At 41.3% G+C, this 22,468-nt stretch overlaps 2 protein-coding genes across 10 annotated transcripts in view; both read left to right on the top strand.

The window, feature by feature from the left end:
- The first annotated feature begins 287 nt into the window (after nt 1-287).
- Nucleotides 288-8,276, top strand: G9a (histone-lysine N-methyltransferase G9a). 5 transcript variants are annotated; one of them, XM_025306161.1, is made up of 13 exons: nt 292-1,241; nt 1,320-1,956; nt 2,042-2,652; nt 2,722-2,772; nt 3,237-3,340; nt 3,417-4,059; nt 4,291-4,623; nt 4,745-4,973; nt 5,091-5,297; nt 5,453-5,709; nt 5,846-6,096; nt 6,589-6,791; nt 6,916-8,276. In XM_025306161.1, the coding sequence occupies exons 1-13, from the start codon at nt 1,085-1,087 to the stop codon at nt 7,079-7,081; spliced, it is 3,849 nt and encodes a 1,282-aa protein (XP_025161946.1). In that variant the 5' UTR covers nt 292-1,084; the 3' UTR covers nt 7,082-8,276. The 5 variants fall into 5 exon arrangements, with proteins under 5 accessions (XP_025161947.1, XP_019698034.2, XP_025161946.1 ...); XM_019842475.2 differs by having other exon boundaries at nt 290-1,956; nt 6,589-6,834; nt 6,916-7,062; XM_025306159.1 differs by having other exon boundaries at nt 292-1,956.
- A 3,114-nt stretch (nt 8,277-11,390) lies between these two features.
- Nucleotides 11,391-22,468, top strand: part of cac (calcium voltage-gated channel subunit cacophony) — a 154,267-nt gene continuing 143,189 nt past the window's right edge. For 3 of the 5 annotated variants that reach the window (XM_025306151.1, XM_025306149.1, XM_025306148.1), the window contains exon 1: nt 11,394-11,680. The gene's annotated coding sequence lies outside the window, so the exon portion shown is untranslated. Of the gene's footprint in view, nt 11,681-22,468 lie in introns of all 5 variants that reach the window. The other 2 variants (XM_025306126.1, XM_025306150.1) reach the window with 2 other exon arrangements.

Raw genomic sequence — 22,468 nt, forward strand, 5'->3', positions numbered from 1 at the left:
GTAAGGAATCTCTACTTTTTTTTTTACTTCATATAGATCTGTTGTGCCAAAAGGGTATAAGACAACTAAACCGGATTCAATGGTCCTCATATATCTCATTTATGAAACAGAGAACTGTACGTATATATATTTGGTATAATTTATGTAAAGCAGTGTATAAAATCTATATAAGCAACGCTCATAATGGCCATGCTTCCTCTTCTTGTCTCTTACTTTCGATATGTGAAACCTCATGTAATATGAATTAATGTATGTTATGATAAATGAAGTAAATGTCATTTAAGATTAAATGAAGCTAACATTAAGTCTTGGGCGCGACACGATAACGGAGGATCGCGGAAAGAAAACAATTCTGTCTCTGTTATAGCGATCGCCGTCCCTGAGCAATCAATATGGCCTCCAGTCGCAGTTCGCTCGCTTGCTCGCTAACAGGGCACGCCAGCGTTTCTCTGTCTTTTTCCCCTTTACCAACTATCACTCTATCTCTTTCTCTCACTACAGAGTCTTCCGCAGGAAACTTCGGCGCTGTTGGTTACAGCGCCTTGCATCGCTTCGTACCGGGATCGTCGATCCGATTAGTTGAGCGGTACGACTCGGTAACCTCGAGGTTGACCAAGTTCAGCCAAGTTCGCCTGAAATCACCGAGACGTAAGCATGTGATGGTGTTTCGTTTAACAGAGACAGTTCAGGAAAGAGAAGTTAGTATTCCGGTATCCTGAGAAGCAAGGGCATCGCGTACTCGCGTATTGGAGAGATCGAGGTATCCGCATCGTCGATAAGCGTCACCGATAAGCGAGGATCGATTGGGAAAGCAGTGGTTATAAAAGGCATAAACGCTGGCGAACAAATCGAGAAGGGTATCCTGTAATATATAAGAAAGCGAATATAGAAAGAAGGAATACAGTAGGGGCATTAAGTCGTATGTAGTAGGTAATGGAAAAATTCGAGCGAATCATGCTCCGGTAGTTGCATCGCTGTATTCGGTAAAAAAAAAGCGTGAGGATATGAAGCACCTACTTGAAGAGGAAAGTGTGCACCATAGTTCTTACATGTTGTTCTGTCGTTCAACGTAGCAATCGTGAGCATGGCCGATGTCGTGTCCGAAGTTTCGGATGGGACAGTCGCGGCAGTTGAGGGTTGCCGCGTACCGCCATCGTCAACAACAGAAGCTGGTGATAATGAGGATATAGCTCCTGATGAAAATCTCGATGACAAAGTCAGCATCCACGAGATCCTCGAGGGTATGACGAATGAATTCAACAAGGGCATAAGTCCAACCAAGCATACTGATAATATTGACAAGACAGTGGTTGTTACAGAAGAGGTAAAGACGACGCCATTGTCGCCACCTAAGATTGTTAATGAAGTATCCAAAGATGAAAAGGAGCAAAATGACATTAGCAAGGAAGCAGCTGTGAATCCAGGGGAAGTAGTAGCTCAACCTGTGTTAGATGAGAATCACAAGGCACAGGATGATAGTTCTACAGGCAAGCAGGAAACTCTTAAGAAAGATAATGGTATACCTAGGATTGTCTTGACATTTAGAACTATTGATGAAAATACAGATCATGGCAAGAAGACTAAGATATCAAGCTGTTCTTCTAATCTCACTTTGGTTCCTGATGAATTGGTCAATTGTGATCAGATTGGCGGTGTTTCGGTAAAGATAGAGAATTCTGATGATAATTTTGATACTGTGGAGGAACCTTCAGCAGAAGAAGGCAAGGTAGAAGAGCAAAGAACGAAAGAAGCAGAGTCAAAATGGGTGAATGAGAATAAGATAGAAGATACAAGAAAGGAAGAACTTAGTAATGCACAGTCTTTTACTGAGGAGAAGGCTGAGACTACAAAGAGCAACAGTGTTGAGGAGCATGCAGAAGGTACTGAACAGAGAGAAATTGCTGCACCAGTTACCAGGAAAAGAAGAACTGGACGACCTAGATTACGAGCACTTAGGTTTCTTTTTTGTTTTCCCTCTCTTCACATTTGTTAAAGTATATTTTGCATAATATATATGAATTTTGTTCCCTTGTATTTTCAGTGACTCAATAGAGGAGCGGCCTTGTCCTAAGCGGTCGGCTAGAAGGCTATGTAAGGAATCTTTGAAAAGCACAGTGTTGGAAAGTGCTATGGCACGTAAAGAGAAGTCGAATTACACAGAGGTACATATGCAATGTAAGAAACGGAAATATAACAAGCCAGGCCGTCCAAAAAAATTGATTCCTGGCAAAGATCAGATCAAGCCGGTACAAATGAAGCTCTCTGATATCCGTCATCAGGAAGCAGACACTATACTGCTATCTGACAGTGGTGTTAGCACATCTGAGAATATGGTGGATTCATCGCGTAACTCCACTACTTCCTTGTCGGAAAATAATAGTATAAACGACACTGGTAATGAAGATTCGCTGATGTATTCATCTTCCGAATTTGCCGATATGCCGAAATTGTCTCCAATGACGAGGAGCTCAGATCTGCAGACCAAGTTGAGCAACTCAGTTGGTAGTCCTGGCAGCGATGACATACCGTTGGCGGATATCGAGAAGCCGTTTCTAAAACCTGCTACTGCTGGACGACCCAAAAGGGAAAGAGGGCGACCACGTGGAAGCACTCAAGCCGCACGGAAAATAGCAAAAGCTGACATATATGAAGGTAGCGTAAAACATATACGTTATAATTGTTTCTTGTCGTTGTGTTGAAATATAATATGTTACTTTGCAGATGGTTCCCCATCTATTGCAGAAACGGGAAAACATAATGATTATCCTGAAGGTAAAATTATAATCTACAAATTTAAATTTTACATGTACATATAATTATATATAATGGTAAGAGTCCAATTAAATTTGATTGGGAATACATTGCAAAGAAATATCAAACAAAAAAGTATACATGTAAAATTTGGATATTTGTTATTCATAGTTCATGGATACTTTGTTGTGTGTCATATGTTTCTCACGACTTATTCATAAACGCATTCTTCATCGCATATTTTATCATACAAGATATTACTTTGACCAAAACATATATATGTATATACACATATGTATATATATATATATATGTTTTAGTCAAAGAAATATTTATTAAATATATATATAAATATAAAATCTAAATATATTTAATAAATATTTAATAAAAATAAAAAAATGATATATATTTTTTATTTTATTAAATAATTAAATAATTGGATATTTCTGCATCAGTTAATAACATTCTACTTCGATTTATTTCAGAAGGTGCAGTACCCGCAAAACGAACTCGTAGAAGTATGGCACCGAGTCCGAGTCCTGCGGAAGGACAGGCATCGAAGCCAGAATCTACGGCAATTATGAGTGAAGTCAGTATCGTCCTCTTAACCATTTCTTACATGTTAATTCGGACGCGTATTCTTATCGTTATCTGATTCATTTCAGACGTATGCACAGTCCATGCTATGTTTGTGCCAAGTGCGATCTCAATTGTATGTAACAATTACCGGTTCCGGGGCACCTCTCTATTGTACGGCCAACGACTCGATCGACAACAGGTTGGTGGGTTGTTGTAATGAGGTAGACAGCAACGACGTGGCGATGAGACGGCCTAGTACTCGCATACCCTACATCATCCTCTGCCGTATGCATAAAGAGCGACTGCTGCGACACAACTGCTGTCCCACGTGCGGCAAGTTTTGCTCGCAGGGTAGGTTCGTACAATGCATCAATGGGCACCAGTATCATCGCGAGTGTGAGATCTACCCGAACAAGAAGGGCGTATGTCCTCATTGTGGCAGCGAGAGTGCTGCTTATGATGTGGTGGTTACGATGAATGGCATGCGGAAGCCTGTCTTCATCCCTACACGAAAGAAGTTCTCTAGGCTGCCTTCTGCAAAGATGACATTGCCTGGTAAAGGTGATAACACAGTGCTGGCCGAACGTCCGCCTAGTCCGCTGATCCAGCCTGATATCATCAATATACCCAACCCTTCAATCAACAGCGAGAGACCAGAACGTTACACCATTATGAGCCTCTACACGTCTGTGAAGAATGGGGATCTAGAAAAGCTGGTGAATGTATTAGGTGAGCGAAAATTTTTGGACGAGTAAAACAAGAAAAAAGAAAAGCAGGAACGATAAAAATTCGATTTGTGAAATTGAGCATTTCGAAAATTAGAGATCGTGAATCATTCCATGATTATATATCTGCTGTTTTCAGTCATTCTCATATTTCTATTTATATTATCTCGTTAAAGGATAAAACTTTTCTCAGGTTTGAGATTATTATACCATTTGACGTTTTGTGATTTGACAGCTTGTGGCTATAATGCGAATCATACATTTCGGGATTACGCTCATCGGACTAGTCTACATATAGCAGCAGACAAAGGTCATCTGTCGTGTGTGCATGTTTTGGTGCAAGCCGGTGCTCAAGTAGATGTAATGGACAGAAATCAATTGACACCTCTGATGCTTGCTGCTAATAAGGGTAAAGCTGACGTCGTTAGATACCTAGTTAGGATAGGTGCCGACGTAACATTGAAGGGCGAAGATGGTATGACTGCTTTACATATGGCAGCTAAGTCTGGCCATTTAGAAGTCTGTAAAATCATCTTGACTGAGTGCAAAGTGCCAAGGACATTAGTAGGTAATGCTGACTTTGTTCTCGAATAGAAAATGTACTTATGAATTTCACACAGATTAGAGCATTTTCTCCCGAATAAAATTGGTAGATTTTCGCCTCATGTTTCTTTATACCTCATCTGCAGATTCCGTAGACGATGGTGGCTGGACTAGTCTCATATGGGCCTGCGAGTTTTGCCATACGGATGTTGCACGGTTCCTCCTGGATAAGAAGTGTGACCCTCTTATTCGAGATGCTGAGCAGAACATTGCGCTTCACTGGAGCGCTTTCAGTGGAAGTTCCGAAATTACAGAGATGCTTCTGAATGAAGGATGTGATGTTAATGCAGTCAATGTTCACGGTGATACTCCTTTGTACGTTTTAGTCCATCATCTGATGCTACCAAATTAGCGAGAAAATGCTCGTTAGTAGTCTGTATAAGTTTTGGGAGAATAAATTTTGATTACATGATATTTCATTTTTTCCTTTAGACATATAGCGGCTAGACAAGACCAATACGCAGTAAGTGTATTGTTGCTAGCACGCGGTGCTAAAATAGGAGAAGTGAATGCTGCCGGCGAGACTGCAGTGAACTGTTGCGCCACGGATGGTGATACTATGGCTGCCTTAAGATTAAATGCAAAAGTCAATGCAATTTCCGACCACATGTGGGAAAAAACGATTAAAATACTAACGAAGTATGAAATTTTACTAAGTATAAAATTGTAGAAAGTTCCCGAAAATAGTATTATTTTCATATTGAAATTTTTATTAATTTGATTTTTCGTCCCGAAAAATTAATTATTTTATTTGTCTATTTTTTCTATTTATTATATATTTTTTTCTTTTGTAGTGATATTTCACGCGGAAAAGAAACTAATCCCATACAGTGTGTTAACGGACATGATTCTGAGGACAAACCGACTGATTTTCTTTATGTGACGGAGAATTGTTTCACAAGCAATATCAACGTTGATCGTACGATAACATCATTGCAGTCCTGTCGATGTGAGGATAATTGTAGCTCTGAGAAATGCTTGTGCGGAAATATAAGTTTACGATGTTGGTACGACGAGGAGGGGAAACTCATACCCGAGTTCAATTATGCAGGTATCTATTTATTTCGAGATAAGTTTTTTATTCAAATAAACAAGTCTATTCGAATTTCGAACAAAATCAAAAAAGATTTATTTTGTTAGAACGAGTTTCCTCAAAATTGATGCCAACAGTTGATTTTGTGTTGCAGATCCACCGATGTTGTTTGAATGTAATCCAGCTTGCGATTGTAATCGTATCACTTGTAATAATCGAGTAATTCAACATGGTCTTACTCAAAGGTTTCAATTATTTCGCACAGAAGGCAAGGGCTGGGGTCTTCGAACTCTTCGGCTTATACTCAAAGGCACTTATGTTTGCGAATATGTCGGTGAGATAATCTCCGACTCCGAGGCTGATCATCGAGAGGATGATTCTTATTTATTTGATTTAGACAACAGAGTAAGTGAAATTATTATATTGTTCTTATGACTTCCTACCTCGGGCGAAGCAGACATGTAATTAAGGTGGATATATATTTACCCTTATTCAAGGTCACTCGATAATATCGCGAAGCAAATAAAATGATAAAAGAATGAATAGTAAATCGAGGGAAATTCGTAATTCTTATGTTGATTCTCTAATGCGATAACTAATGGACAGACAAAATGATGACGTAGTCCAAATAGAACGAAAAATTTAAATCTAATATTGATTCAAAGATTTCGAACATTCTTCCATCTTGTTTGGGGCCGCGTGATTTTAAAAATTTATTATTAGGTTTCAGTCATTGCGTCCATTTTTTCATTTTATATAAATATGTGAAAAAAGAATCTCGAGCTTTTTCTAATCGATTGATTTATTAGTCATCTCCTTTGTAATCGTTTGTTAGTGTTGTATATAATATAATCAACTTACACAACTTACATTCTTGTTTGTCTTGTATTACATTAGAGCATTTTATTTCATATGGATACACAGGATGGAGAAACGTACTGTATAGATGCGAGGCGTTATGGAAATATTGCTCGGTTCATCAATCATTCATGCGCGCCGAACCTCTTGCCGGTGCGAGTATTCGTTGAGCATCAGGACTTGCATTTTCCCAGGATAGCGTTTTTCGCTAATCGAGACATCGAGGCGGACGAAGAGCTCGGGTACGTTAAAACACGGTTGATGTGATTTAACGAACTTTAAAAAGTACTCATTAGTTTCATCTACTAATTACGTGTATCATCGCGTAACTATGTAGATTAATACGGGACTTGCGTTTGTCCTTAGTTTTGATTACGGCGAGAAGTTTTGGATAATAAAATGCAAATCCTTCACGTGTACCTGCGGGGCCGAAAACTGCCGTTACTCCGAGAAGACCATACAGGTTACGCTGGATAATTATCGGAAGAAGATACAACAGGAAGAAATGCTGGCAGCTCAAACCTCATCGTAACCTTAAATGCGATTTAGCTTAATTCTATAGGGGCTCGCGATTTCTTAATCGTTGATGGACGTTACACACGATTTTTGCGAATCACCTCGTCGATCACGCGCGCTAGTTCTTTCCATGTATCGGTTTGCCGAGACCGATTCTCGCGCGCGCGATGCGCGAGATCGTAAGAGTACAAATGCAATCGGTGGTGGGATTATTAAGTTCGATTAGGTTCTTTCCCCGATGTTTATGCTTACACCGAGAGATGTATATACCATCCGACTTCGCAGCCGCCGAAGCTTCGAAGGTATCGGTCGTACTATTGTTTTCGCTGAGTGCCGGACGTTCGTTCATATTGAGACGGGGTTAATGGTTGCTTCGTCAATCGAGTTTGTTGCCACGTTGCTTGTTTTTTTGAAAATCGAAGTTTTAACACCGTTAGTCGCGTATAAATTGAGTAATCGCAACGAACTTAGGAAGATGCATCGAGGAAAATATTAATCGAGTTGAATTTTGAAGGTTTTTTTGTGACTTGTTCAATGGAACCATTTGTGCGTAAGTACTTTGTGCTTTCCTTGGCAGGCCGGTGGTTAATGGCGATTGGTATTTCAATAATAAATATTCAATATGGCACACGGAAAGATCATGATGAATGCAATAAAAATATTATGTAATATATATGAAATGTTCAAAATATAAGAAAAACAAATTCAACTAAAGATGCGAGAATGAATTTGTTTTTTTATTACGGAACATTTTATATGAACTTTGAAACATTCTTATTATGTTCTTTCCGAATTCTCTCTTTCGAATTAAACTTCAATACATTGGGTACCATATTGGTATTGAATGTGAACCTTTATTGGGTTCAAATCCTACGACTGCTATACGCAGTTATATACAGAGTCAGATTACTTAATACATCGTTAATCGCACGAGTTTCATCGATTAAGATATTTAGAATTATATTTAGATTTTTAAGGTTTCTGATTAGACCATGGTCATCTCAAATTTTTAATGTACTTTGCAGGAATCTTGAGCATGTATTTTCTCGCTGATACCATAAATCAAAATAACTGTGGCGACTACCTAAGAGTTTTAAGTAAGCAGAATTGTTGCAAACCCGCAGATCGATGATGACTCTTGAGAGAGCTTACGAATCACCAAAATATGAATGACGTGGTACTCACTGTATTAAAGGAATTTGAATTAATCATTCGTCCATATTATCTTTCAAAGCTCACTCATATTCTCCTATTTCTGCCTATTTTTTTTGCGTGATTATAGATCTTTGATAGACACGATTCTACGGAAAAATCGTCGCGCGACCTTTTCTTCTCCATTTTTTTATCTAGATAACAATAAGCATAATATATGATGGTTAGGTGGTTTGCTTGTGTAAAGCGCGAGAATTTTAAAGCGCGGTTGAAAATATTGTTATACGGTTGCGAGAGAATGTAAACTATCATCGCTTAGGTGAATCAAAGAATTATTGCAGCGCGCGTTCGTGTATTCCTTATTATAAAGCGTTATGCTGTTTTATTCCAATTAAATGCGCGAACATTTATTTCGTCTGCGAACAAATTGAATAGGATTCACTGTGAGCGATGTAGTGCATAAGATACACCTTTTTGTACAAATATTTGATTTTTTGTATAATAAAAATTGTAGTCCTTTTTAACACGTGTATTCTCTTTTGAATTAAAATACTCTTCGATATAGCAAATTATTAGGAGAGAAAATTAGACATTCAACAGAATCTAATAAAGTTATTCATAAAAAAATGTTAAAATAAAACTAAGCAAAATTTTTATTTTATCGAATTACATTTATCTATATAAAGTTCTTCTTAGCAATCTTTTACAACTTGACATTTGTTTAGTTGCGAGATTCATCTTCAATGAATGAAATGGTAAAAAGGCACAAATAATATGCTCGCGATTCGAGTTTGAAAACATTCGTGAAATGAAGTTCGTGAAATTGCTGCGATTTGTGGATCAGTTATGTAACATCTAGTATTATCATGATGAATTTTTGGATGAGTGTCTATAATTAGATGACAATCAATAGCTACATCTCTCTTCTAATCAATTATTTATATTACTTTCAGGATTATTTCTCAAGATATTTGCAATAAACATAAAATATCGTTACTAGGGAATTCTCGAGATCCGTACGCGTTACGTTGAGTGTAATGATTCGTCGAGCGCAGAGATCGTTGAAAAAGTGCAGTTATTAAAACGGATTGTAGCGTTAGAGTGTAGATTTGTCAAGCCGTTCTGCTACTTTTCGCAATTTTAATTAGCCGAAGGTGAGCTCTGTTCGTAAATTACCACAAGCATCGCATATTTGTCGTAACAAAATAGCGTCTAATGATTGTTGAAAATAAATATTTTACAAAACAGATATCTAGAGTTTATACGAAGGACTGAACGGTTATGATAAATTTAAAATTCAAATTATTGCATTTTTTTTTATATTTTAGACTAAAGAATTTAACATACAAATTATTACGGAGATGATTATGAATAAATTTGACTTGATTGTCGTAGTAAAATATTATCGAATAGTCAAAGTGAACATTCGCCAATAGGATCGTCGGGAAGTGAAGTTAGCGCATGAAGTTAGCGTTAGGTCGAGAAATTCAATTGGGCTGTAATAATGGCGACACGGCGGTTTGTGCTTGGAGAGCTGTCCTGCATTTTTCGTGATTTTGACTTGTTGAAGGTAAGTTTCAAGTTCACATTATCGTTTGCCGAATGCATATATTTCACACGCGTGTTATAGCAACATGTTGACGAAAAATCGATGAAACTAAATATCTCGCAGAGCGACGCGTGTCATGAATGCGAGAGAAAGATAGAGCGTTCCTCAAGGTTAGCGCATTTCGTAGTACAATTCGTTACGTATACGCTTTCGACCGAAGGATTTGATGTTCGAATTATCACCGGGAGTGTCCGGAATAAATGTCATTTGGTTATCGTAACGTTGAAAAATTGAAAGTGGATATTTTGCGGGACGGTGCGTAGGGTGTGCCGAGTGAAGTTCGTGCGTTCGTTAACTCGAGCAACTCAATTGCACTTTAATGGCAACTCAGCGGTTCGCAGCCGAAAAGCCGTGCTACATTTCTCGCGATTTCGACCTGCAGGAGACGAGTCTCGTGAGCAAATTGTCGTTCCCAGTAATGCCAAATATGAGTTTCGCGTCGTACCGAAGTGCCGTTAAAACACTGCGGAAAATAAATATCTCGTGGAACGGCAATTCGAAAGTGTCGAGTGAGATTCGCGCGTTGGTTATATTATAACAATATGAAGTTGAACTCATTAGATCTAGATAGATAACTACACGTTATTTTTTTACCAGAGGAGAATCTCGCACGTGAATCATCGGGACTGCCAAGTAGAGGGTCACTTGTTCACCGCACTATGAAATTTGGAATCTCAGCTGCTGTATTTTCTCTCCGAGCCGATAAGAAAAAAAAATAAAGTAAGTGACGATGAAACAAAAATCAATATACATGACAGTCGTGCGTTATTCGTACGCTCCACTCGCCAAAATTAAATATCAAGCGAATAATTTGTTCGAAACATCAGGAATAGATCACATTGTTCAAAGTTAAGAATCGAAGTCGAAAACGGATCATGAACGACAAAGAACAATGTTAAATTTCATAGTTTGAAATACTCAAAGTGTCAAAAATGCTCGATCTTAAAAATCAAAATCCTAGATAATTAAGAAAGATTGAAAAGTTTTCGTTACGACACTTGTGCTTGTAATAAAATTTCTCTCGAGTGGAAATTAACTTCGGTAAAGACAATGTTCTTGAAATATGAATAACCTCGAAGATGACCTTGAAGCTCTGAGAAATAGCAAGTTACTTATATAATATATTAAACGTTCAAAGATAATAAATAACAGTATGAGAAACAGCGCGCGCGCGATCGTCGACAACCTCGCGGGCTGCGGTGCACCTGCGCGTTGATTGAGCCGCCGACAAAAGATCGTGCTAGCCGACGATTGGTTGGAGGTCGACCGTCGCGCGCTGGCTCCGAAATTCAAGTGAAGACGCGCCAGTTAGTGTAGAGACCGTGGAACGCGCTAGCAGGCGCGACGCCGTGTAGTCCGCGTAGGATCGTAGATCTTTTTTTCACCTGTTCGATCATACGCGCGCGTGTCCGCGACGTCCTATGTTATAATTTTCACACGCGATGATCGCAACGTATTAGTGATTATTTGCTCGCGCTTCAAAATCCGTCTGCCTGCTCGCGTTTCGTTTTCTCGTCGCCGCGACTACGACAACGACGACGACAACGACGACGACGACGACGACGACGACGACGACGACGACGACGACGGCGTTGACGTCAACGGCGACTCGTTCCTTTGCCGATTTGCACGCGGAAGGTCGCGGAAACGCCGTAGTGCTGTACGCCGACGATGGTATTATGTCGCGACGCGCTCGATTCGGTGAGTGTGCATTAGTGCCGTTTACGGGGCTGCTGGAGATCTTCCACGAGGGACTAGTATGACAACCAGCTGACGGATGTATCCTTGGTCTCCAAGCTGCTCACGACGTCGGCGGGATCGAGCGGATTGAGCGGACTGAGCAGACAGTGGAAGGTTAGTGCACATATTTTACGACCATTTCGCGGGATTTGATAAACCGAGATGACGTTATAGTACTCCATTTTATGCAACTCTCGAAGTACTTGCCATCGCGGATTTTCATGGCATCGTACCTTTTTGTGATGACAGTTTTGCTGAGATACGTATATGAAAGTTTCTTCACATATATATCATAATTTACGAACAATCATGTATTTCGCGAGGACCCGTTCTCGCAGCTTTTGCATTATATATAGTTAGCTCAAGGGAGGTTCTCGGCTTTTCTTGCCTTTGTTCTCGAGATTTGATCGAGAAATTATTGAGCGACAACTTATTCTCCTTCGATGGAAGAAAATCTCTCTGCGAAATAAAACCTGGAGATCGGCCGTCGCGTCCGGATAATGTTCTGCTGTTTTTTTTGTTTTTCCTTCACTCGCATAATGCGACTCGCGAATTCGCCCGATGAGTCATAAAGCTTTCAAATCTGAAACACTCAAAGAAAGCATTATTGCCGACGGGCCGATAAACTTTCTCGTGGTATGTCGAATAATTTTTCGTCTTTAGAAGTTTAGTATGTATATAATTCTTTGAAAAGTTTCAACTTGATATTCTTTCTTCTTAATAGAAATTTTAATCAAAATTTTATCGCAGATTCATATTTTTGATAAAAATTCGATGTTGGAATCTGTAAGTTTTAAAAGCGCTCATTCTTTTCCTTGGGCTGTTTTGTTCCATGCTTTCAAGCCATGTTTGGGTTTATTTTTCTCATCTGCTCAAGCCATAAACGGTTTTACGTTTAACGTTTCTGTTTACTTCTCTGTTTATGTTTTGATTTTCGTTGATACTTGCTGAAACGCAATTGCTACATTTTACCTTTATATCTTTTCTTCTCATTCGCTTCATTCGAATCGTTAATCGATAATTTTAATGTTAATGAAATATAATAAAAAGATTATAAATTATATCAATATTTTTACTCCTCTCGTCGAGCTCTTTGCTGCGAGAGATTTTGATTTTTTATTTTTTCATAGTTTCTATCTTTTGAATAGTCCGTTCCTTTTATTTTTCTCTCTCCCTATCTCTTTATTTCCTCACTCGAGCCTGAAAGTCCGCTAATTACAGAGATGAGTATTAGTTGAAAGCGATTCTTTCGACCGGGCAATGTTTTCTGGGGATGGCTTTTGTTGACTTCCCGGGCCGCGTGCATCTCACGACGAGCTTCCATGAGAGAGTTGATTTCTGGGATACAACGCGAGGGCTGGTAGGGAAACTTTCGTCGAAACACAGACGATTTCCGTGACTTAAAAGCTATTGCAAGAAGCAAACGACAGCTTAAACCGGTGTTTTGAAAACCAGAGTGTAACGGAGACATTCCGACTAGTCTCCTTTAAGTCACCTAGACTGTTTGTCGAAATTTCCCCTCAAACTTGTTGCGTCATAACATTTTTTCTTCATGTGTTGCTTTTATTAGTTTTTCTCTCACTTTGATCTTTAAATGGTATTTAATTACAAAAATAGATTTTATATATATATATATATATATAGCATTTGTCACATAAATAGATAGAAGTAAACAGAAACGAAAAAAGTCACTAATTCTAACGCTTCTCTCAATGACGTTTGAGTCGATTCTTCTTCAAGGAAGTTTGAAGCTTCAGTAACTTTCATGTCATAATTTTTAGTGAACAAAAGGCCGCAGTGAATCGCGCGACAATAAGCTTACGCGACATTAAAAATTGATTTCCATGCGAATAACCATAGCGAATAACGTTGAATGCACGCTACAAAGGCCGCGCTAATGTCGACTGTAAAACATTGAAAATTTAAATCTCGTTGGACGCGCGCGGTAATGTACGCTGAAAATGTGCATCTGGGCGGAAACTCGTCGTAACTGTCGTATAAAACGAACGCGTCTGAGACTGTCGAAGGCACGGCATTAAATTGTTTATGAACACTTTTATCGGCAATTCGCTGTTCCGAGGGTGACACACCCGTGGATCGAATGTGTGCACTCGTAACCTTCGCAAAATGTCGGCCGTCCTTTGTCACGAATTTCTTTTTTCACATCCGCTGATATTGTGAAAGTATGGTAATATAAAGAAATATCTTGTCAAGCCCCAGTAGTGACTCATTATCACACGTCGTTGGTTATATCAATAAATATGTAAGCGACGAGCCTTCCCCAGCTGCTTTATTTTCGAAAAAAGTGCAAAACACAGGATAAATAAAACTTCTGAAATGTACGATGACTACGAATATCTGCGGCCACAATTTCGGCGTGTTATGTGTGCCAGCCCGAATTTTAAGGATTATACAATTTACAAAAAAAAAAAAGAAAAAACAGGACATCACACTCTCGACGCTCTCAATACAAGTGTTCTACGTTGTTGTCGAGCGTTATTTATAAAAATTGATTTCTTATTTGGCGCATTTGGCGATTATCCGCGATTATACCCTCTGATTCGTTACATGGTTTCATCGAGTCACGTACTACCAGCTCGTGACAATCAGACTAGCGGTTTTCAATGCCGACACGCCATTACTATTCTTTGTTCAAAACTATCACTGCGCGACATAAAAAAAAATATATATATATATATATAGATATCGCGTTTATAGAAAAAAATTGACAATGCGCGAATTCAAAGTACTCCGCAACAGAGTAGAGGGAACAGATTGTGTGAAACCAAACTTTTCGTTATTTCACAGTTTAGGATTATGGAGATAATCTACTTTGCGAGCGTGAAATCTGATTTCAAATACATGTATTTGGATGAGAGCTTCGAACATTTATACATAACGCATAAGATTTCTTTTTCTCGAGAGCGGAAATAAAAAATTAATCTGCGAACGGCGATACGTGTTCTCTTTATATTTCGCCTGGACGAACGAAAACCCTGAACCGGGCATGATCCAAACGCTCAATTTATACTCGTGTAACAATCGTAGCGATCATCAACAACGGAACGATCACTATCACATTACATATTGGAACATGCGTATATCGAATCGGACGTGGCCTAAATACTACGGAGATCTTCTCAGGATTGGATTAACGGTACGCGTGTACGACGTCGTTGCCGCCGCCGCGGGGCGAATTATCGCCGACGTCGACGGATTTTCATGTTTATCTCGTCGTCGTTTGCGGAAGCCTTAGGACTCGCTTGCATACGGACAAACACGCGCGATCGCATCCACGTGGCGAGCGGAGGTCATCGTCGTGGGCTAGCACGCGCGCGCATGAAAGTCGGCAAGGGTGCTTGAGGGCTTTCTAGGTCTCTAATGACGCCTTAAGAACACAGTGAACTGCGAAACTCGGAGCCGTTTACCCGTTGATTGAGATCTCTCGCTACGGATTATACCGTCGTCTTCGAACGTGTGCTGGCCCGCACGTATCCATAATTTCTCTTGATCACCCGGCGGTTGTAGAACGGTTGTAGGAGGATGCTGGGCACGATTTCGATCCGCGAATCGTCATCGTCGTCATCGTTGTCGATCGCGCCTGCTAGCAACTTAAATCGCGCGATAACGACAACAATTTGTGGACACCCGATATGATCGCAATGGGTAATTCTCGCGGTCATGATGGGGATTAAGGATGGATAGCAAAGTGTTTTTATACATATCGGGTTACAAAGTCATGAAGTATGGACGTTGACCTGTACTGCCGCCGTGATCAACGATCAGCACGTTCGATTTTCCACGCTTCCACAATTTCTTACGTGCAAACTATGTCAGTTGAGGAAAAAATTTCAAGCCGAGGAACGGCTTTTTTTTTTAACGAGACTCGCAGATACGAGTCGCAACATATGCGCAAACAATCCGCGATCGTTGAATTATTTACGATTGGCGCGTCGTTATTCGCTGTTAACGCGCTTGGTTAATAGATATCTTTCGGTCATATGGTTTTACTTTTCGGTGCTAATTTTCGCGCAAGACCTCGTTTTGCGTCAATTTGTTATTTAACGTATCCACCTCCGCGATTTGACACGCTAATCAATCGCGTGCGACGTTGTTTCGTATGTCGCATTGATAACAGATACAATGGGGAAAAGCCTTGCTCGTGTCTCTGCAACGTTCGTTAGATATCTTCTCTGTTATATGGGTCGAGGAGTGACGATAGAGCTCTGACACACTCCGTGTACACAGTCTTATTGCTTTCGTCGACGCCGAAAAGCCGAAAAAGCTCGGAACTATGCGAAACGTTAGTTCACACCTTTGGCCATTATTCTACTTCCCCGGTTTAATCGAGCCAGAATCGAGAGCTCGATTACGTTACGAGAGTGTAAAGTTGAAAGCGGCATTGTTTCGTGGACGGTACAGCAGTAATTGTAAATGCGCTTGCAATATTTACCCGCAAATATTGACGTAAACATTCCGATATCTAATTAGTAATTAATATCTGATTATCATTGAAATTTTCGATAAATCCTACGGTAACGGGACGTAATCGCGTTTTAAACGCCGTGAAACGCACGTATGCAAGTCCGCGCGCGTGCCATGAATAATAAAATACAAATAATATAGATGCAACGCTCGTGCGCATTAAAATCGCGCGTCAGGCGTGTCGAACGAGATTATTCCATTTGCGTGGAACTCTTTAACGCCGTCAGACACAAACTTGTCTTCGCGTCACTCAAACGAAATCGGGAATCGAAACGAACGTGTTTACCAACCGAAGCTATGTTGCATGAACGTGCGTGGATGCGTGCTACATGTAAATACGCGCTGTTCGGTGTAAATAATACATTTTATCATTCCTTTCACAATTCATGACGCGTATATACTCGCAGCCGCGGCGATTCGGTTGACGCGTTCTCGCATTCTCGCGATGTGAAATGGATTAAAATGTATTCCGGAGAATGGCGACGCGATTCGTCATTTTTTCATAGTCTTTGCGCGCCGATATTTGCGTACGCTATCTACACGCGTCGCCATACGTGTTGCCCACGTGTGTGTGCACATACATATGTATGATGCGCGTCGTTGCACGACCGACTGACCGTGCATTGTCGCCTTTTCTCTATTTTTCCGGCCTTTCCGGTTGCTTTAGGAAGAACAGTGTCTGAGTGCACGTATTTCGCATCCGACGGTAAAAGTGATGCATCATCACCTGTCGTGCTGCGACGCGGTGGATGGATTTTATCATGAGCGGGGCGGGGAAGAACGAGGGAAGAGAGAACGGTTATCGCGGATAACGCGTTTCGCTTGGTCAAAGCTGAACTTAGGAAAAAAGAAAATGTTGATACAGACTTCACGCGAGGAGAAATGCTTTGAAGGCAGACTCGAGTTTATCTAATTATCGCGGTATAGAGAATATAAATGAGATCCCGAACGCGAACAGTATCGCAAGTATGCGCCATCATAAAATGATTGATCGGAGTGTGAAATGATGAATATTCAAGTATGTACGGCTCACACATGTCATACGGTCGGCTTAATAATTACAATTTTATAATTTAAAACCGAGTAAACACGCGCGAGCGCGAGAGTCGCGAGAATTTCGCGAGAAAGATTGATGTAGACACGTGGACGATTTTCTATTAGTTTCAAATTGATAATCGTGTCGAGAGGTATCACCAGCTCGGTGGGAGCCGCGAGTTCACGTTTTCCGTTTTTCGTTGCTTGCTTAATTGATTCTCGCTCAAAGAGTGTATAGAAGAATTTCATTTCCGGCGCGGCCACTTTGTGCATCCGCGGTCGTTTCGTTATATTTGAACCTCGTGTTATCGATAAGAAGCGGCACGCGAAAGTCGACGCTCAGGCATGCACTTTCGTTTGCGGTCGTGAGCGAGCGAAAGAGTTAAATGGCTGATAACGGGAAACTTAATTGTAAAGCCACAAATGCTACATACTGACGCGTGCGTGGCTGCTGGACCAAAATCACGACCAATCCTTGAATGCAGGAAGCCGGGCACCACGCCGCTGTATAATTAACGATTGTAGGCAACTGAATTTGCAGGCGTTCGTTGTAGCTCGAAATATTGTAGCCTGGACCACCTGCCACGAACTTATCGATCGAATTATCCCCGATGTCGATAGTCGACATCAAACATCCTTGCAATTCGATCGGACACGAGATAACGTTGGAGATTGTGCAACAATAAGCTTGTTTAACGTTTGTCCGCGCGTATACGACGCCGGGCCAATGTACACGGATATATAACGTGCTTGGTAAATGGAACATGACTCATTAATTAGTTTGCACGCGTATGAATGTTTAATACGTTTACGTTAGCTTACGTCGTCAATATTCTTGGAGAATAATTCATGAGATGCGCGTATGATTATATTTGAACGTAATTAAGTCTGTATTAAATATAGAATATTTCGGGGGAATGAGATCTCGCGGGATAAAATACACACACACACACACACATGTATACAGCTGTATCGATTGTAATAGGTACAATAGTAGCGAAACTACATTTCGCATAAGCGATGTCTGTCTACTTGCTTGAGCTACTTAAGCTCGGCATTAACGCGTTTATCGATTCGGCCCCAACTTTTATAGAGTAGTTCCGACTGACAAGAACTTTGTTCGAAAAACTTTCTCAAGCGCAATTAAGAATCTCTCTTTGCTCCTCGTTAAAGGAGTTCGATGTGAGGGTGGGTAATCGCTGGGGATATGTAATACAATGTTTTGACGTGTCTCGACTTTTGTGTCGAGAGTTTGTGCGCGCGTCAGGAAGGAAGGAAGGAAGGAAGGAAGGAAGGAAGGAAGGAAGGAAGGAAGGAAGGAAGGAAGAAAGGAAAGGAAGACAAGCAGACAAGCAGGTAGGCAGGTTTAAACCTAAACCGGACTTCCAGGCAATCATAGTGGATTTACTCGGTGAGTCTCGCGACTCCGGCATACTAATTGGTGCCACAACAACCACCCTGAGTAACGGATGCGGTAAAGCGTCGAAAGTGAGCCGCAATAGCGAGTGAAAGCTTGATGAAGCTGCAGATCGAAATCGAAGCGGCTTTGTATACTCCGCGCGCTCATTGCGTATGAATAACGTCATTTGACGCAAATTTACTTATATTGTTCATTTAATGCGTCTAATTTAAGCGAATAATTTAACGTTGCTGATTGCGGAGTCTGCTCGCTTGCCAATGATTGCCAAACGATTTCCATCAATTTTGTGCTATTGATATTTGCAAATGTATCAACGTGATAGTCATCTGTGTATCGGGAGATTAGAGTGGTAATCGAGGTAACACATTTTCCTCGCATCTGTTATCCGTTGACGAATTTTTCAATCGCATGTCTCGCATATTTTATTACGAAAGAACCTTTTCTTTTTCGAGTGAATTCGTCGACGGGACTTCTGCATTTTAATAGAGATATTAGGGATTGGGATCTTTAGCTTAACATCCCCGGGTATACATGCGCCCCTGTTGCATCTAACTTCGTTTCACTTTGTTATTCTCTGCTATGCGAAATGTAGGCGAGGGATGGTTGACAGGTTCACACTGCATCACAAGGTAACATCTGTTCAGGTTACCGTGATATATTCCAGTCCGACGCAATGAATGAAAGAGCATCGCTTTGCAATTTCTGCACCCTTCGTTATTATTGTTAGCGCTTTTCTGTGTACACTTTGCTCTAGCTGCTACTATGTACTGAATATATAAGGTCGCGCGAATGCACACACACATACACATTGTTATCCATGCTCATAAGAAATTCAAAGTCGGTTTTCCTCGGTCTAGTTTTTAACATGTGACGCTGGGCTCCGTGAGTATCTCTTACAAGATGTAGCATAAAGTATTCGCTTCGGTAAATATTCCAGTGAGATTTTCGTAAAACCGAAGTGAGTCTTGAAAATTAGACGAGGAGTAAGATTTCTCATTCTTTTCCGTCAAGCGCTCACCACATTTCATAATCGCTCGCTCGCCAAAGAGTGCGCCAAAGAGTCCGAGAAAACTTTTTGCCGGGGCGAAATCGATCTCGATGAGCGATCGCTTCACAGCACTCGCACCGCCGCGTCCACTCGCGCCGCGCGTCACTCACGACCGGCTTTGAAAATCGGATACGAAATTCGCGTCGGAATGTAACATCAGAGCTTTCATTTTGTGCCCGCCGGCCAGCGCGTGAGACGAGAGAAAAAACGAGAGTGGGAGGGAGAAGGGCAGAGAGGGCGAAAGAGTCCTCTATAGGGCGAACGGTACATGTTTAATGAAATAGCACAAATAAAATTTCTGGGAAACAAAAATATCGTCCCAGGACGTTGACGGGCCCGGGATATCGATATCGACGTTTATCCCATCGCACCGCCAGCGGATTAACCCGGGCTTTCGCCAAATTCCGCTGCGGAACAAAGCCGGGGGCCGGCCGTCAATAGCAATTTGCGCGGACTCGCGCGATTCCAGGTCGTTTACGTGACCGTGTGCATGTTGAAAATAAAAACACGAAGGGGTGCTCGAAACGCGGTCAAGTTGAATCTCAGACGTGACCGATCCACCCGATCCGATTGCACCCGCAAATTTGACGCGTGATTATCTCGTACTATGCATAATTACTCTATGACAGTGATCCCAGAGGTGTACGCATAAATGGAATACTAAATAGAAATAGTGTATATGAAATCAACATATAACACTGGTCTCTGTAGTAGATTTTAGTGATAAATCGTGTAAAGAAATATCGCGCAATAACGATGGAGGTTGTTCACGATCAGTAGATCGTTTCGGTTTTTCGTCTCCCCGCAACGGACTGATTATTTCCACAGACAATTATCGATTAACAACGTTGGTGCGATAAGTGACGAAGTGGCAAGTGTGGAGGGTTCACGAACACTGCGTTCAACCGCACTTTATTCCATACTTTATTTTGCGCTGTCGCATTATCGCGATGGAACGCGTTTCGAGTCAGAAAGAAAACAATCTTACCGAGACGTTGTATCTCATTCTCCTTCTGTACCGGAATATCTGTATCTCTGCTTTTCTGCTTGAAATCCTTAAGGGATTAAGACCATTACCGCCCACAGTGCGGATTCTCCCGCCGCGCCGGCCGGCGTAATTTCTTCCGACCAAAAACCGTTCTTGCATTACTGTAAAACGCATCTGCAGGGGGAAATTCATCAGGGATGATATGAAACACATTAATCTATTACAGAAAGCTCTATTATTTCATCGCCTTTACCATTATTTTATCGCGAACTCCTTTCCTTCCACTTTAGTTCATTTCGTCGTGATAACGCTCTGTCTTCGTGTTTGCTAAGTTTTACAGCCTAAAAGTTCCCAGTAATTAAATATAAATATCGTAGATTTATATAAACGCGTCTCTGCCATTGTTTTCATCGTAATTGATCTCAGCCAACCAACCGATATGGCGACGCGCATTAGCGAGAAGCGCAATAGCGAGATTATCGGGATAATACTTCGTGGAAATGCGTCTTTGTTCCGTTCGCAAGGATAACGTCCGCAAGGTGCGCCAGGTGCGCTAGCTGGGAAACCTGTGGCATACAGGTTCGGTCGAGCGAGGGAGTAAGGATAGAGCCGAGGGTGAAGGGGACGAGCGAGGTGGCCGCCGCGGCGGAGCTGCTGCCTGGCGGATATAGGTGGGCGAGGGAGGAGAGACAGAAAGACAGGGTGAGCAGGGGTGGCTATATATAGCAGCGCGCCCCGGGCATCGATCGTCGGACCTGGGAGTCCGGATTCGGGCACTGTTCACCCGCTGAGGCTCGTTTCACCGAGCGAGCTGTGATACACGCGCGAGAACGGTGTGTTTCCGGTACTTTGGTACGCGAGGAACTCTCCTCCCGGCTGTCGCGAGAGGAGAGGGGCGGAAAAGGGTGGGACGGGACGACGATGCAGGGTGCGACAACGTCTCACTTTTCGTCTTGCGCGAACAGGGACGTGAAGTTGAACCGCGCGATTAACTTAGGATTAAAGCGAGAGAGAGAGAGAGAGAGAGAGAGAGAGAGAGAGAGAGAGAGAGAGAGAGAGGAACAGAGAGGAACAGAGAGGAGGAGAGAGTGACAGAGAGAGGTTTCTTAAGTACGCTTCTGCAGCATTATAGAGAGAAGTACCACGATTTTGCTTCTATTCGTTGTCTTTTTTCTTCACCAAAAGTATATTACGGTATGATATTAAAACGAGGCTGTGGTGGAGCGAAGGAGCGTAAGAGGCATGCAAATGCAACCGTATTAAGCAGTAAGCAGGCGTGAAAACAGTCGCGATTGTACGAGGACGATTATTTTCTGTTTTCCCCGTGCGTGACGGAATCTATCTTTGCAGTCACGTGCCGTTTATTAAAATTCCATCTAAGTGCTCTCCTGCAGCTCTTGAAACATCGTCGAAACGCTTCGCTTACGTTCACGGAGAGGTGACTTAAAGCTACGAGAGCTACGTGCACGTCTCACTACCCTGTATCTTGGCTGAATATTAAAAATCATACTTGACTTGATTTCAACTTATCCGAATTTTTTTTCTGACCTTTTTGGCTTGGGAAAAATTATCTAAATTCCCTTCACATCTCGTATCAATCACGACACGTCCTCGGTTTATTTTCGTCGTTCGTTTTTATCGGAATTAACATATTTTAACATATTTATGAAAATTAAAGTGAACCTTTCATTAACAAATCTCTCAGATATTTTCGTGATAAAATATCGAAGTTTCCACATTTTTTTAAAGAAAGGCCGCCGGGTTCCCCAAATTAATTGAAGAATCTTGCTGTCGAGTTACACGCCAAGATTACGATAGATATGATTGATTTCGCATTTTTCCCGCCTCCGTTTATGTCATCCATCCTATCCACGGATATGGAAAAATCTCACGGGCTTATTGTCGACGTGGTCCAATCGAGAAAAG

Source organism: Harpegnathos saltator, unplaced genomic scaffold (genome assembly GCF_003227715.2).
Source record: "Harpegnathos saltator strain DR-91 unplaced genomic scaffold, Hsal_v8.6 scaffold758, whole genome shotgun sequence".
Lineage (NCBI taxonomy): Eukaryota > Metazoa > Arthropoda > Insecta > Hymenoptera > Formicidae > Harpegnathos > Harpegnathos saltator.

What these genes read in the sequence shown, in the direction of transcription:
- G9a (XM_025306159.1), top strand. Translation starts at nt 1,085, where the DNA reads ATGGCCGATGTCGTGTCCGAAGTTTCGGATGGGACAGTCGCGGCAGTT. An exon ending in GTTCACGGTGATACTCCTTT is followed by an intron (nt 4,974 to 5,090) that starts GTACGTTTTAGT and finishes TTTTTCCTTTAG; the next exon opens with ACATATAGCGGCTAGACAAG. An exon ending in TATTTGATTTAGACAACAGA is followed by an intron (nt 6,097 to 6,588) that starts GTAAGTGAAATT and finishes GTATTACATTAG; the next exon opens with AGCATTTTATTTCATATGGA.